The sequence below is a fragment of the Vanessa cardui genome, chromosome 20 (assembly GCF_905220365.1).
Source record: "Vanessa cardui chromosome 20, ilVanCard2.1, whole genome shotgun sequence".
NCBI classification, from domain to species: domain Eukaryota; kingdom Metazoa; phylum Arthropoda; class Insecta; order Lepidoptera; family Nymphalidae; genus Vanessa; species Vanessa cardui.
The window spans coordinates 5,969,012-5,984,827 of NC_061142.1; the positions used below are offsets into that span (position 1 = coordinate 5,969,012).

General features: G+C 32.4%; 2 protein-coding genes across 2 annotated transcripts; one reads left to right on the forward strand and one right to left on the reverse strand.

Moving 5' to 3' along the window:
- The first annotated feature begins 2,077 nt into the window (after positions 1 to 2,077).
- On the forward strand, positions 2,078 to 7,023 carry LOC124538365 (CLIP domain-containing serine protease 14D-like). Its single transcript, XM_047115409.1, has 7 exons — positions 2,078 to 2,297; positions 4,175 to 4,329; positions 4,414 to 4,663; positions 5,178 to 5,280; positions 5,635 to 5,822; positions 5,903 to 6,007; positions 6,204 to 7,023. Exons 1-7 carry the CDS (start codon positions 2,219 to 2,221, stop codon positions 6,518 to 6,520), a joined length of 1,197 nt encoding a protein of 398 aa, XP_046971365.1. The 5' UTR covers positions 2,078 to 2,218; the 3' UTR covers positions 6,521 to 7,023.
- A 1,210-nt stretch (positions 7,024 to 8,233) lies between these two features.
- Positions 8,234 to 15,555, reverse strand: LOC124538496 (protein FAM161A). Its single transcript, XM_047115574.1, has 6 exons — positions 14,735 to 15,555; positions 13,952 to 14,116; positions 9,720 to 9,941; positions 9,366 to 9,645; positions 8,990 to 9,279; positions 8,234 to 8,913 (listed from the first exon to the last, which is right to left on the reverse strand). The coding sequence occupies exons 1-6, from the start codon at positions 15,553 to 15,555 to the stop codon at positions 8,541 to 8,543; spliced, it is 2,151 nt and encodes a 716-aa protein (XP_046971530.1). The 3' UTR covers positions 8,234 to 8,540.
- Between the last annotated feature and the right edge of the window lie 261 nt (positions 15,556 to 15,816).

The following is a 15,816-nucleotide window of genomic DNA, read 5'->3' on the forward strand; positions in this document are numbered from 1 at the left end:
GCATTTGAATTTTTGGACAGTATTAGGCAAAATGAGACCTTTATTATTTTTCCCATATTTCTAGTAGGGGGAAAAAGTCCTGCCATACTTGAAATACTAATTTAACAAATGACCAAATATTTTGTCATTTCATCTCCCGGTCTATCTTTAAGAAACAACAATAAGTTTGTCATCCTCTCATGTGTTAAATTGCACAAAACTTATGGTCTTCTCGTTTTATACGAATGATTTTGTGTAATCTGACAAACGTTATGACTATCTTATATGATATTAACAATTTGCTTTCAAGGGCTGATATGTATAACAGGTAGCGTATGATGAAGTATGACCAGGGGACCGATTCAACTTATTTAAATCGGGTATAATAAAATTCCGATTATATTCCGATCGATCATTAGTTATAATAAAACCTTTTATAACGGTAATTTTTATCAAACTTAAAATAAATATGTTCCAATCTACATCAAACAAATAATATGGGAAAGCTCTGTTTTTGTTGTTGCCTTTTCTCTTTATATGAACCTTTAGAATGTAATTACTTAGTTCATATGCGCTAATCGCGATTCAAGTATGCAACAGCTCTGTCGCCTAATAAATCAGTGCGAAACGAGACGTTGAGCTGAATACACTTTAAGTTGGGTATAATGGTATAAAGTCTACGCGGGGCTTACTCATCTGATAAATCTAGAAATTTCAAAGAACCAACAACTTACCCACCGCTTAATAAATTTCATCAACAATCATAAATAAAATCCCTATGATCGTAAAGAAATAAAATAAATTCCCCATTCACCAAAATCATGACGACATCACTTTTTTTACGTCACGCGTATGTTATGTATGACGTAAAAATGACGCATCAGAATTCCACCCACAAAACAAACGAAATAACTATATATTTAGGCCCGAAGACGTAGCACCATTCACTTTGCCCAAAAGCTTTTAATTATCGAACTGGCCATTGGCCACTGATTAGTGGACTTACGAGTTACGACTAGTGATATTCTAAAAACCTGAGTAAAGCCTCCACTACACGTTGGACCAGTGCGTCCGGTAAATGTTGCACCAACGAAATTAATAATGTTTTCGAATTCGGCATTAACCGTTTCATTTATCTTTATCTATATATACACCAAATTATACTGACATAAAAAATCATGCAAGGGTTGTGTTATTAATATGGCATAAAAATATTAATAATTACTAACAAGATTAAACATGTAACCGAGTTCACGAGGACACTCCGGGAACTTGGCAGTAAACCGACAAAAATGTTAGACTTCAACCATGATGACACCTATTATATAATAAATAATTGTTTACAAAGCCTATGTATTTGTAAACTGTTTCCAGTCTCCGGACCGTTGTGGTTTGACAAAAATCCATTGACATATTATTACTACGACAAGAAACGGGATTTGATCGGTTCAATTCCTGCTTTGGGTCTAATAAAGGGGTTCTAGATCTACAAAACAAGTTAAGTTATTTAGTATATAATATATAGCGGAAGGAAATTCCTTCTAGTTCGATTGGGTACGAGAAGGGTTTAGCAATTATAATTTGATTGCTTACTGGCTTATATACCGTGTGGCCAAGGGTTCCCGCATCCGGGTTTACAGTACAAGATTCAATTCCAAAACCTTCCATTTCTGTTACTTTTTATTGTGATTTATCTAAAAGTAATCTAAAAATTCATTAGTAGATACTTACCTACTCTTAATAAACTATCTAAATTAAAGCGACCTACTCTTAATTATATCTCCTTAAATTACCATACAAATTGCCTATAATTACCTTATTTATAAATATTTGCCTTATCTATAGTATAAATTTAAATATAAATTTCATCCAATATTTAAATAATAATATACCTTAATTTCGGTCAATACGTATATTGGTGACAATTGCAATAAGCTATCCAACAATCATTATTTAACGCCTAACGCAGAATGAGATCAATGAGAAACGCCAAACCAAAATAATGTATGCTCTTATTGCGTTCATATATATGTATATTTATATTGGCTTTACGTCACGCGAACGTGTGCTGGAGGCTTTATATATAATATTAGCTTTTGACAGATTCAACGATTCAACCAGTCACAATCAGGTCGTCATTTAATCCGCAGTGCAGTGTGTGAGTAGAACGAACTCGGTACGGTAGTGCTATGTGGAAAAATCTACAACAAAACAAAATATTTCGTGAACACAATAGTATATGAAATTATACTACACAATGGATAAAATTATATTGACCTCTTCGTATTTTCTAGTCTTACTAGTCACAGGATACTGTCGTAAGTCGAAATTTATTTAATAATATTTCAATGTTACTTTATTCTCATAGATCAGGTTTTCCTGTTCTCACGTTGTTAGTGCATTATAATATCCACATAAACCAGTAAATATATACGTAATCTTACTCTTTATTTATATTACAATAATTATATTTTTAATATTTTTAATTTGCAAATTATTAATTCAACAAACGGGTTTAATTTTCACAAATATTTAATACATGTTCAGCGTATACCCTTGAATTAGAAAGATATATTAATATACTTCAAAGTAATAGAAGACAAGAAATTGTTAATAAACATTATTTATAAAGGTTATTTTAAACATAAACAAGAATTAATACTTATTTCTAAAGGCCACTTCTACTTATTAAAAATGTTGAAAGGCTAAAGTTCATACATTCAGATTTTAAAGTTGAGCATTGAATATATTCCATAAAACCACTCTGCCGAACAATTACAGTATTGGATGACAACCACTCCAGTGTACTTTAGATTCAGAACTAAATAATTTGGTAACCTTTTTTGTTGTTAAAGATTATTTAAATCAAACTTTCTTATTTTGTTGGGTCCTTTTAATATAGTTAAAGAATTCAGACAAGGCAGTTTGTATATAATACGATATTCCTGAGCCTTAAACTAAGAATAATGTAAAACTAAAAATTAGTACTTAAAATAATGTTTTCGTCATAAGTTCAATGATAATCAAACCATTACCAAATTAGAACATTATATATATATTTTTTATTTTGACATTTTATATATTATATTCAAGTTGGAAACAAAAAAATATCTTAAAAAGAGACAAATTAACAAATTTATATTTTATCTGTCCTCGAAACCACAATCAAAGAGTACCTAACATAAATGCTCAATACACAAACAAATAAAAATAAAACATTTTATACTTTCCTACTACAAACAATCAAGGGCTATTATATAATACATAGACTGAAAATATATGTTATACATATCATTAATAAAGCTACCTAATCGACACAAACTTTATATAAAACCCGAGTCAATGTTGACATGGTATTTTTATAAAGACAATAAAGAATTTTATAACATCAAACCTTTAATTCAAATTCAATGTGAATTTACTATTAAAAAAAATCATATCAAATAAGCGATAATAATTTTATTAATTTGTATTAACGACACTTAGTATTATTAGTATCAATTTTTAACACTCAAATAAACAGTAAAATTCATACAACATTTAAAAAAAAACTGAAAGTCAAACAAAATTCACAGCAAAAATTTTGAAACCATAGTTTTTTTATCAACTTTAAATAATAACAATATATCACTAGCAATTAATCAAATCAAAGAATACCATAAATATTTTATCTATTTGAAAATACATTTTCCACTTGTAATTTTATACTTTATTTATCTTACTATCTTACCTTTATTGGCGAAGCTTTAAGCTTTCCCTGGACTTTTAATTACATTATACAAGAAAATGAAAATATTTTTTTTTGACAAATCCGATCGCTAATGCATTTTCCAACAAATAGAATCATGGGTAAAAGGCAATTATTATCCAATTGAGTAGCGTTCAAGTAAAATTTGGTTACTATATTTCATGTCCTGCCTGTTCTGATACACCAAGGGTTCTTGCATCCCTGTTATGATGTAATATAGCTTGATGCCTCATAAACTTTTTGCTTCATTAAAACTTTTTTAATTTACTGACTTAAAATGTAACATACATATGGAATATGAGATTCAATTTGTACCATTTCAACCAAATTTTAATAATATTTATTTTTATATTCCATATAAATTGTTTTAACTAAAAACAAACAATAACCCATAAATAAAATTAATTTACCTACCTACTAATTTAACAGAAATAATAACTCTTTCAGAAAATATTGAAGTTGGCGAACCTTGCGAAACAAAATTCTATAATGGAACATGTGTCACATTAGCGTCATGCCCTTCAGCTGTGGCTTTAGTACGAATTAGAGATATCAAAACCTTAAGGGTATTATTATGTGGATTCAAAGACAAACAGCCAAAGGTAAAATTAATAATTGTCTATTTATAAAATACACGAAACCGCCATTTAACACATAAAATAAATAATTTAATAAATCAATTTCAGGTTTGCTGTCCTGCATCAGGAAATATTATAACATTCACCAATAAAACCGATGAAACTGCGACAAGTAGACCTAAAAAGCCTTTAACAACGAAACTGGACGAATTGACGACGGCGACTACAGAAACATATTCGGATCCATTTCCAGATCGAAAAGTGTGTGGTCAAGTGAAAGCGACTGATAGAATCATTGGTGGAACTATCGCTGATATTGACGAGTTTCCGTGGTTAGGCCGCATCAGTTACTCAATTGGTTAGTTGTGTTAGAAATACTTCTACTCTATGCTTATATATTTATATTGTAATTATATATTTATTTTATTATTAATTTATTTATAAACTCATACTACTACTAATACATTTATTAATAAACTCATATTTTCGTAGTGTATCCAAATTCATAAAAGTGTGATCGATTTTAGAACGTCATTGGTATGGCTGTTTAAAATAATACAAGTAGTTTTCCCGCGCAAACGGGTTATTAAAAAAACAAAAGAAAGTCGCGCATGGAACGACAATTAGAAATTATTGTAAATTTGATTTGTTAACTTCAGGACAATAATATTTTATAAAAATAAAACCAATTCTAAATAAATATACATTCTCTTGGTGTATTTATTAGTTGAATAACAGAAACAGACAATTTTTGTACTCAGTAATTGTATTTTTTCTTTTTTGTCAGTTTACATTTTCCGAACTTACGATCAGCTGTTAGAAATAATGTCAATCGAATTAACAACATACTTAATTATACATTTAATTTTCAGATGACGAAAACAAATTTATCTTCGCTTGCTCAGCATCTCTTATTACGGACCGTTATCTCGTAACTGCTGCTCATTGCGTCCAAAGTGGAAGAACGTTGGTGCCGTAAGTTCATAATAATTTTTCAATTAAATCTATACATATAATAAAATTGGAGTGTCTGTTTGTAATATGAAATAGCCCTTTTTTACTCAATGCATATGTATACATTGGTATGTATACACGGTACACATACCAAAATATTTTTCGGTCTGTGTGTCTGTCTGTCTGTCTATTTGTTCCGGCTAATCTCTGTAACGGCTGGACCGATTTTGACGAGACTTTCACTGGCAGATAACTGATATAATATGGAGTAACTTCGTTTACAATTTTTTTTTTATATTCAAAGGCGTACAAGGTCGCGGGCACAGCTAGTTTAGTATAATTTTAATGGTTTATTAATACTTCTTATAATTTCAGGGTAAGCGTGCGTTTAGGTGAATGGGACGAACAAACGATAAAAGATTGTAACGATGATTACTGTAACGATTCTCCGCCCGTTGATATCAAAATAAGTAAAATCATCACTTACCCGACCTACAGCAAAGAAAATTTGACGCAGGATGACATAGCTTTGATAGAATTAGAGAAGCCAGTCAACTTTACGAGTAAATATTTTGTCATATCTATCTTATGTATTATTAATTCTATATTCGTAATCTAATCTATTTTTTTTTGTTATTAACAGATTTTATTCAGCCAGTATGTTTACCAACAACCGAATATACCGTGATGCAAGACTATGTCCATGGAAGCTCTTACTGGGTAGCAGGCTGGGGTCTGACAGAATTCGGTAATTAATTAAAAAAAAAAAAAAATCTTTTTTAAATTTCGAATGTTTTCATATACATCCTGGAAGTGCCAAATAGAACCTTAAAACTTTTAGAAAATCGACTATTGCTTACATTAATAGCTTAATTAAAAAACATAACGGTAATCAAAATTATTACAGATAAAAGTAAATGTTATAACTTTCATTTCATTTTCAGGAACCGCATCGCCTATTAAACGTAAAGTGAAGTTGGAGGCTGTACCCTCGGATACTTGTAAGGGAATACTAAAGAACATACCGGAAACATCATTTTCAAAATTGATATGTGCTGGTGGTAGACAGGGAAAGGACAGCTGCAAAGGTGACTCCGGTGGACCACTAGTTAGGGAAGTTATGGAAAATTACCAAGCCAATTGGTACCTGTTTGGCATTACCAGTCTCGGTGCAAACAGATGTGGCACTGAAGGTGTACCTGGTGTGTACACGAGGGTCATCCGATACATGGATTGGATAAGAGAGAACGTTGCTACTTGAGTACAAAATGGACTGTCAAATGATTTGACAGATTTATAACCAATATTTTAGAAAATGACAGGAGTAACAATATAGAAACAATTTTGACCTTGAATTGGAATGATGCTATTGGTCGAGATATTTTTATCATGGTATCAATTATGGAACCAAAAAAAAATTTTTTTAAGCTGAATTATTAAATGTTTCGGTGGGTGCGAATGAAACAACAACAACAACAGCAGCCTGTAAATTCCCACTGCTGGGCTAAAGGCCTCCTCTCCCTTTGAGGAGAAGGTTTGGGAACATATTCCACCACGCTGTTCCAATGCGGGTTGGTGGAATACACATGTGGCAGAATTTCTATGAAATTTGTCACATGCAGGTTTCCTCACGATGTTTTCCTTCACCGTGAAGGCGAATGAAAATGGATGTGAAATTAAAGAGTTTAAAAGTTATTAAGTGGAATAGTGTTGTATTTAAAATATCAATATATTAATCAAGAAGTTTTTCAGTGTATTATATATATATATATATATATATATATATATATATATATATATATATATATATATATATATAATACATTACCTTTGCTCCTGTCATTTGAATATAGTATATATGTAAATAATTTGAGTCCTATTAGATGTAGATGTGACGAATGATAAAATCGAAATTGATATTTGAAAATTATTTCATTTGAAATTGTACACAATGATAGTATAAAATGTCTCATTTTATTATATTGCCTTATTTAGGTAAGATCTGGAAGGGGATAGTGATGTCAATTATTGGTGTCGATGGTGGACAGATAAAGTCATTCAACAGTATTATTTAGGTTAAGTTAGGTTAATATAAATCATGTTATGAATAAATTTAAGCCATTTTATGTAAGATATAAATATAATAATGAAAAAAGTTACCATGGCAATAATAGTTTTTCTAATATATTGTTTTATAAAATAAAAAAATACTATGGGAATTGATTATTTATGTTTTAAATTTTACCCCCTCTAAATGTTTTGGAAGAATTTACTATAAATATAAAGCACAACGCTTCTACGAAAACATTTATTTCATTCATTTCATTATTTCAAACATTCATTTACTCGTTATAAACATTTATAACGAGTTCGTAAACAGTTACACTTCTATATTATTTATTACTAAAGTTGTTTTTGGCTGGTGATTTAACGCTCCGCGATTTTGAACATAGTGATGTGTAACAAGATTTTATCGATATATTTATTTTCATTCCTATGTTTCTAATTTTGTTAATTAGTTTTTACTGTCATATCGATCCGTCAATGAATTTGATCCGTGTTAAACGTATTATGGAAAATAATTGTATTTCATATTGGCAAAAACAATACTTCAATCTTTATTTAATAAAAAAAACAAATTTTAGACGATCTAAAAGTGAACAAAATAATGTTATATGTTAACAACTTGATAATATGATTAAAGACCTTACAGCTTTATAACAATAATAACACTTTGAAATAATGTGAATTATAATATTAGTATAATTATTAGAACCCTAAAAATAATTTAACAATCACACTGACAGTTTTACTCAATACTTACTAGAATTTTTACGTTAATTTTTTTTTTAAATTAAACAAATTAAAAATGAACAATAATTTAGTACAATATACATTATAATCTGTGTTTTACTAACAACAAATTACAACCATAATATATCATTAGATTACATTAAGTGAAGTACGTACAGAATATTCGCCTTAGCCGTCTCAAAAATTTATTAATTAAAGTAACATTGATTAGATAATTAGATAAGAGGTTAGCTGGTGCACATCAATGTGACCAGCGCATTGCCTCTTCCATGTGCTATCGTACCATAGTTACAGTTCATTGTCCTTTTCTTGGGATTAATCCAACATTGGCCCATTTTGCCCAAATCCAAAAATTTGATCAAACATTGGTTTTTGGCCAGGCATTGCGGAAAACGAAGACTCCACTGAACACTAGTTCTAACTCTTGTTTACATCGTTTATTGTATATAGAGGATAATGTAATAATGTTATTCTCTTTCCAAGCTATCTATGGCTTCTTCCCCTTCGTACAATTGTGAACGGTTATTTCTCTTTGTGTTTTCAATTTTGTCCAAATATTTCAATAAATCACCACAAAACTCGGACGATATGCTAGGGTTCGGGAAATGATAGGATTTGCTTTTCCGTGTGGTTCTTTGTTTACTCGGACTTTTTCTTGGTGACAGCTGAATAGAATCGACGGTGGTGGCACCAGACCGTGGTGCGTAATACCTTTCGAATAACATGGGCTGTTGTTGCACTCTACCATACATTAATTCCATTTCATGGAGGAACTCCTCTCTCCTCATTCTTTCCTCATCACGCCTAGTCTGTAGCCGCATCGCGATATCCTGTTCATGGCTATGGACAAAATAAAAATATTGTTTAAAATAAGACCATAATTACAGGAAAGTTGTTTAGAAAATATAATGCTTACTTATTTTTGACTAAATGCCAAGCGGGATTAGCTCGTAATACGCGGTCACGATTCCTCGTTTCAGCTCGTTTGCGCTGGTCAGCTAAGTTTCTAGCAGCTTCTTCTTCAAACTTTCTCCTAACAGCTTCTGCTCTTAATAATGCAGCCAAATTGGATCTCCCTGCAGCGATTCCTTTTAAGTCCAAAGCTGTATATGCTTCAGTTTTATCGAACATTGTATTATTCTTTCCTAAGCTGTCATCACCGCTGCAACAAGAATGTTGGGAAATTTTCTTTGATATATCGTTTATCTAAAACAAAATATAAAGTGGTAAATTCATAAAAAGATTAGAAACTTAAATTAATATAACTCTTTAGCGCCTCTTATTTTGCTAACCTTTTTAGAAGCTCTTTCAGCCGTGTTAAATCGAAAGGGCCGAGGACTTGTCGTTATAAAGTCATCTTTATAGTGTTTCGTTCGTCTTTTATCTTTCGTCGGACTTGTCGATCTATTTTTGTCCGACGAAGAAACTGAGGGTACTGCAGGTGACGGGTCGATGGGGAGATCACTGTGTGCTGCAGGCGTGGATAATCGACTTCGATCACGTAAAGCGGTACTACCTGGCAAACTAGAATTTCGTAGCATTTCCTCTGCGCGTATACGACGATTCATGTTGCTAGAAATAGTAAAATCAAAATTAGCGCCTTCAAAGTTATGCTTAAAACAATTTCACATGTATAAACTACTCACCGAAAGAAAGTATCTTCTTTATTTTTCTCATAAAAGTAATTAGAAAAAAGATTCTTAGGCACAGGACGGGCTCGGAAGCGTTTCTTCTTCTTACATTTTGGTAAAATATTTGCAGTTCTTGCGCACATACCACCCGCACCGGTTTCTTCTTTTTTAGTAAAACTAAATGGTTTCATTTGCGCCCTTAGCTCTGCTTCACTATTTATCTTCGTTATTGCTCGCCTGTTAAACATATAACTTTACTGTAAGATTAAATAATTAGAGTCCAAAATATTGCATACACGTTTTAAGTAATCGGGGTACGAATAGAAAAATGCAAGGCGTTACGGTACTACTAGAGCTGAGATGGCCCAGTGGTTAGAACGCATGCATCTTAACCGATGATTGTGGGTTCAAACCCAGGCAAGCACCGCTATATATATATATGTGCCTAATTTGTGTTTATAATTCATCTCGTGCTCGGCGGTGAAGGAAAACATCGTGAAGAAACCTGCATGTGTCTAATTTCATCGAAATTCTGCCACATGTGCATTCCACCAACCCGCATTGGAACAGCGTGGTGGAATATGTTCCAAACCCTTGTTAATGGAAGAGGAGGCTTATCTCAGCAGTGGGAAATTTACAGGCTGTTACTTTACTTTACGGTACTGTGCAAAAGCGATCTCGTAGCGCCCTTTGGAGAGGGTGCCGCTTTGTTTTTATTGGGTATTCTGGTGTGCTTGTTGTTCTTGGAGCCGACGAGTTCCACATACCCCCACTACACCTAGGGGAATCGCGTAATGCATTTTTAAAGTGTCAAAACAAAACTGATAGCGAAAAGTACATTTAAGATCCCTAAAACCTATCAGCCAAAAGCAATCGATAACTAGAACTTACCTACTTTATAAAACAAAGTATCTTGTAACGTGTCACTAGCGAAGGCCTTATGCTTGCCGGCATGTTTAAATGAGTTATAAGTTTTATTTGTTTGAAATATGACTCACATGTCACATAATTGCATGTCGATGGTACTATGTACTTATGTCAAAACCTTTCAGCAGGCATACAACAACATAAGGGGCGATATTTTATCGCAATTGTATGTATATCGAATCTAATTGTATATAGGTATATAAAGTGTAAAAATAATAATTAATTGAAACTTGAAAATATCCTTTATAAACAGGTACGTTCATAACAAAAATTATAATTTAAAATGAATTGAATGTTATTATCGTAAAGGTTTTTTATCCATAAAATTATAAATACAAACTAAATACTTTACGCGACACAAAAATAATCCTATAATTAGGTTGTACAAATTAATTTAAACGTTCGTCATAAAACATAAAAAATGTTTTATTACATAATATATTCATTTACTTATTAAAACTAAACTAATAGCTTGAACTATATACTATTAAATATACCTAAACATATTTTGGCTAAAATATCACATACACTATGTATCTACATAATATAGACGACCTCTACACATACAACTTTTAAGATAAATATGATAAACGCATGTATGGTAACAGCGCGCTCGTGTGTGTATTATGTCGGTTATATTAAACAAGATTACTGGGTTTTTCCAGATTTGTATGTACAATATTTAAATGTGTTGGAGTTGCAATCAGAATAACAGGATGTGGTCAACCAGACCGATTACATTTTGATTTTTATCGAACGAGTTGATTTACCTGACTCCGTCTCATTTTTTGTATAAGTGAATTATACGAAAATAACTGCTTTTATAAATTTTCCATTCGATTATTAAGTACAATCTATCAGATTAGAACTGGTTCATAAAATTCGAAGCAAAAAAATGATGTAGGAAATAGTGACTTCTAAGCTATTTCTTATGCGAATATGATCTTTACACAAACGTAATAACTTGTAACATCATATGACCTAATATATTAGTCAATTTGACACGTCGATTTACATGCACTTGCTTTCTCGGGTTGAACTGACGCGAGAATCTATATCGTCGAATGGCGGGATAGGGGGCTATTTCTATTGGTTGTGTAAATCGGCAGTAATCGGTTTTATTGAATTTGCCGATGCTACATCTAAGTTGCGTCGTAATATACTAACTTAATACGTATTATGTACGTATACGATTGCATGTCTTAATCTTACAATAATATTACTTTAATGCATTGCTAGTACTAGCCGTCTAATACCTGTTGTACCGAATGATAACAAAATGTATGAGTCATTTAAATTTTAACTGTACGGTGCATTTCGTAGCAGACTGACATAATGACAGATTTATTTATGGATCATGAAAATATGTCTACATAATAAATACTACATGCAGCCAGTCACGTCCCAGCGGTATCGGCCCTATCTTTAGTATATGATTTTTTCAACTGGACATAGCTGGAGAAAGCTGAGGAATAACAAAAAATCAATATTACTAGCGATTAATCGTGACCGTTGATTTTGAGTAAAGAACACTCTGGTATTATTTTACCATTCGATAGCGACGCTAATAAGAATCAAAATGTGAAAAGTAGTACCATAAGGCAAAATAAAGGAAAATGTGAAATTCCTTGTTTGAAATTAAGGTCAATTTCATTTTCAGAATACATTGTTTTACTTGGTGGTTGGGCATTGTGTAAGCCCATCTGGGTAGGCTGACTACTCACTCATCAGACATTCTGCCGCGCGAACAGCAATATTTAGTATTATTGTTTGAAGGATAGATACGTCAGTGTAACTGCAGCCGAAAGGGACATAACATCTTAGCTCCCAAAGTTGCTGATGCTTTGGTGAAATGTATCAGGTGACCCTTTTGCCTATTACAATAATCTTTTCGTAGTATAATTACTTATATAATTAGTAGGTAGTTATAAATTTTCGAAATACCATGATAAAATTTAAATTGTTTCATTTATTAAAGTTGGCCTGATACGAAATGCATTACATAGTACCACATTATGAGTGCGGTAACTTTACGTAACCAAAGTCTTAATGTGGCGCGTGGCCTTTTAATCCATAAAATTCATAAATATGATTTGAGACTTTATAATCGCTATCAAAGTAGAGGGCGATGAGAAAAGCGGGAAAAAAATAGCTATACGAGTTACTTGACCTACTTATATGTGCCTACCTAATTCAAAAAGGATACTTTTGTGGTATTTACTACAAAAGTATCCATTTGAATTATTTATATAGGTAGGAGTACTTGACAAATATAAAAATATACAGTCATTGAGGCGATAGGAGGGACGCTCCCTTCTTTACGTTTGCAAAATAAAAGCTTATTTCATCTAAGTGCCTGGCAAATCCAAACTACGTATACATACGGGTTCCGAAAAGTCACCCGGCCTTTTCCGAGCCATACAAATTCCTGTTTGGTGCGCGCTAGTTCTAAGGCATAGAACTAGCGCGCACTGGTAACTTTTGTCACGGTGACTCTTGTCGAGTCCGTGAATATGTATGGAGGTGCGCGCACGTTACGACGTGACAATTGGGTGACATTTGTGTCTGACGACCGGCAAACAAGCCCGTGACGAAACTGTCAGCGTCTTTACGTTCATTCATAGCAATTCGCGCACTGGTGACAAATTTGTCACTCTCGTCGTCAGTCTTTCGCTATCTGCACTTTGACTGCCGACTTTGGCGCGCGAAATGGCGTCGTGACGTGACAGTGACAAACACTTTAAAGTCACCGTGACAAAAGTTACCAGTGCGCGCTAGTTCTTACAAAAAGTCGCTATGTTTTGCCTTAGAATATTAGATACAGAGTTGCAATATATACACGCATATTTGGCGAAATATTTGTGCCAATTGTATTCTTGTATTTTTTTAACAATAACGATTACAAAAATACTTTGACTTCTCTATTTAATAAAGGGCAGATAATTTGAAAGATTATGTATACATGTTTTATCCCTATTTAACTTACCTTTACCTCCTGAAACAATATACAATCAAATATTGATGTGAAGGTTTCATGCCGCCATATCAAAGACTCTAATTATATTAAAGAGTCTATGATTTCGTAAAACCATACAAATCAAACGTAGGTACCTCTTACGTACCAAATACCTTAATAAAATAAATGATCATAATACGTTAAATGATATTATTACAGAAGTATACAATTACTGCATACTGCAGTCATATGAAAGTGTAAAGTCGATGCATACGAGATCACCAAAATTTTATTCTACCATTTATTTTTAGTTTAATTATATTCTATTAAGGATAATTAATTTAATCTGCAATATATTACCAACCTCATGGCTTGATCCTCTAATATCTTATCGTATAACGGAATACGGGACTCTATGGGAACAGGCTTCACCCGAAACCTTTTCCTCCCCCTTTTTTGATGAAGCATATCTTCTGACAGTGACTTCTGAAGACTTTTAAGTTCATTGACAATGCGGTTTTCTTCATCTCTTTAATCAAACAATACTTTAGTTTTATTTCAATTAAATAATTAGTAAATAAAAATTAAATGAAGAGGCATTTAATTAAAAACCTTACTATAGGAGTGGGGACGACACTGACTTAGTCAGAATCGAACTTGAGACCGTTAAATCATTATGCGGTCCGTATACCGTCTGTAGTCGTTTCGTAAAAGTGTATTTGGTATAATAATACCAAATACACAACAAGTTTTTTTGTTTATTTTTTATTAAATCTATATTAATATTATAAATGGGAATTTACTCTGTCTGTGCGTCTGTCGCTCTTTCACGACCAAAACGCTGAACCGAACTTTATGAAATTTGTAATGAAGTAAAATTGAACCCTAAGAAAGAACATAAACTACTTTTTTGCCTAACACATGATAAAACGCAAGCGAAGCCGCGGGCGACGACTAATTTGTAAATACGTGCCGCAGCCCGCAATACAGTTCCAATTCACGGCGTACGTTGTAAGATATTAATTATTGGGGTTTTCCGATTATAGTGTACTCGTGATTCAGATCAAATTAAATCAATTATTCAATATACAAGCATTACAATTACTTATTGAATGAAAAGTTAAAGCTAATGTAGATTCTAAACTACCTTTCTGTCATTTTGAACGGCTTCGGTATGGTAATACTCTTTCGACGGCGTCGTACACTCGATCCCGTATTTCTTGTTCGAAGAGGACTCGATGGCATACTTTGTGTTCTATACAAATCGTCATCATTCAAATGTCGGTTTCCTTCGAAATACTGCTCAAATTTTTCATCGATTTCGGCATTTTTATTTTCTACTTTATCATCATGCCAGGAAATGGAACATGCGGAATGATTACGTCTAGGTCGGCTCGGTTTAGGATTACCTTTCACCGTTAATGTGTCGTCGCCTTTAGTTGACTCTATTCTATCACTCTTTTCACTTTTTTCTACGACATTTTCAACGTTATCTAATTTTCGGACACCTCTTCTTGGATTTTTTGCTAAATGACTTTTAGAAATATGGCCTATTTTGTCATTGTTTTGACTGTCTGAGATAATTGTTTCATTATAACGTCTTAAATTTGACTCAGGACAAATATCTCTTTCTGATTTGAATATTTTATCGTCAATACAATCATCAATATGTTCAACAGCGATGCCAAGCATCAACTTTTTCTTCTCCCTTAAACTCTTCAGAGTCGAATAAAACTCTCTCTCCGATAAATGATTAATATCATTATAGTCAGGAATACTTCGGTAAAAATCTTTTAATTTTTCAGCATCGATGTCAGCTCCTGTGACTGAACAAGACGTGGATGATTCAATCGAGCACTGTTCCGTTGAATTTTTTTCATTACGTTCGTAGGCAGTTTTTGGCATTTTGCTAATAGGATCAAGTGGAACATTAATACAAGAATTCTTAAACACACTGCAACGATGCATAACGTTTCAATAACATAGTGATTCGTGGAGTATCTGCATTAGAGGAAAACAAAGTATTTGTGTACTACGACTGTTGTCACGGCAACGAAGAGCATACATAAACAGTAAATAAGGTCGTAGGTCAAGTAGCTGAGGAATCTTTCTTTATTACTCATATATTTTCCAAAAATATTCAGTTAACCTAACTATTTTTTTGTTGTTATTATTAGGTTAATATAGCTATTTTTTCTTTTCTTCTCGTCTAGATGTTTTATGATAGAC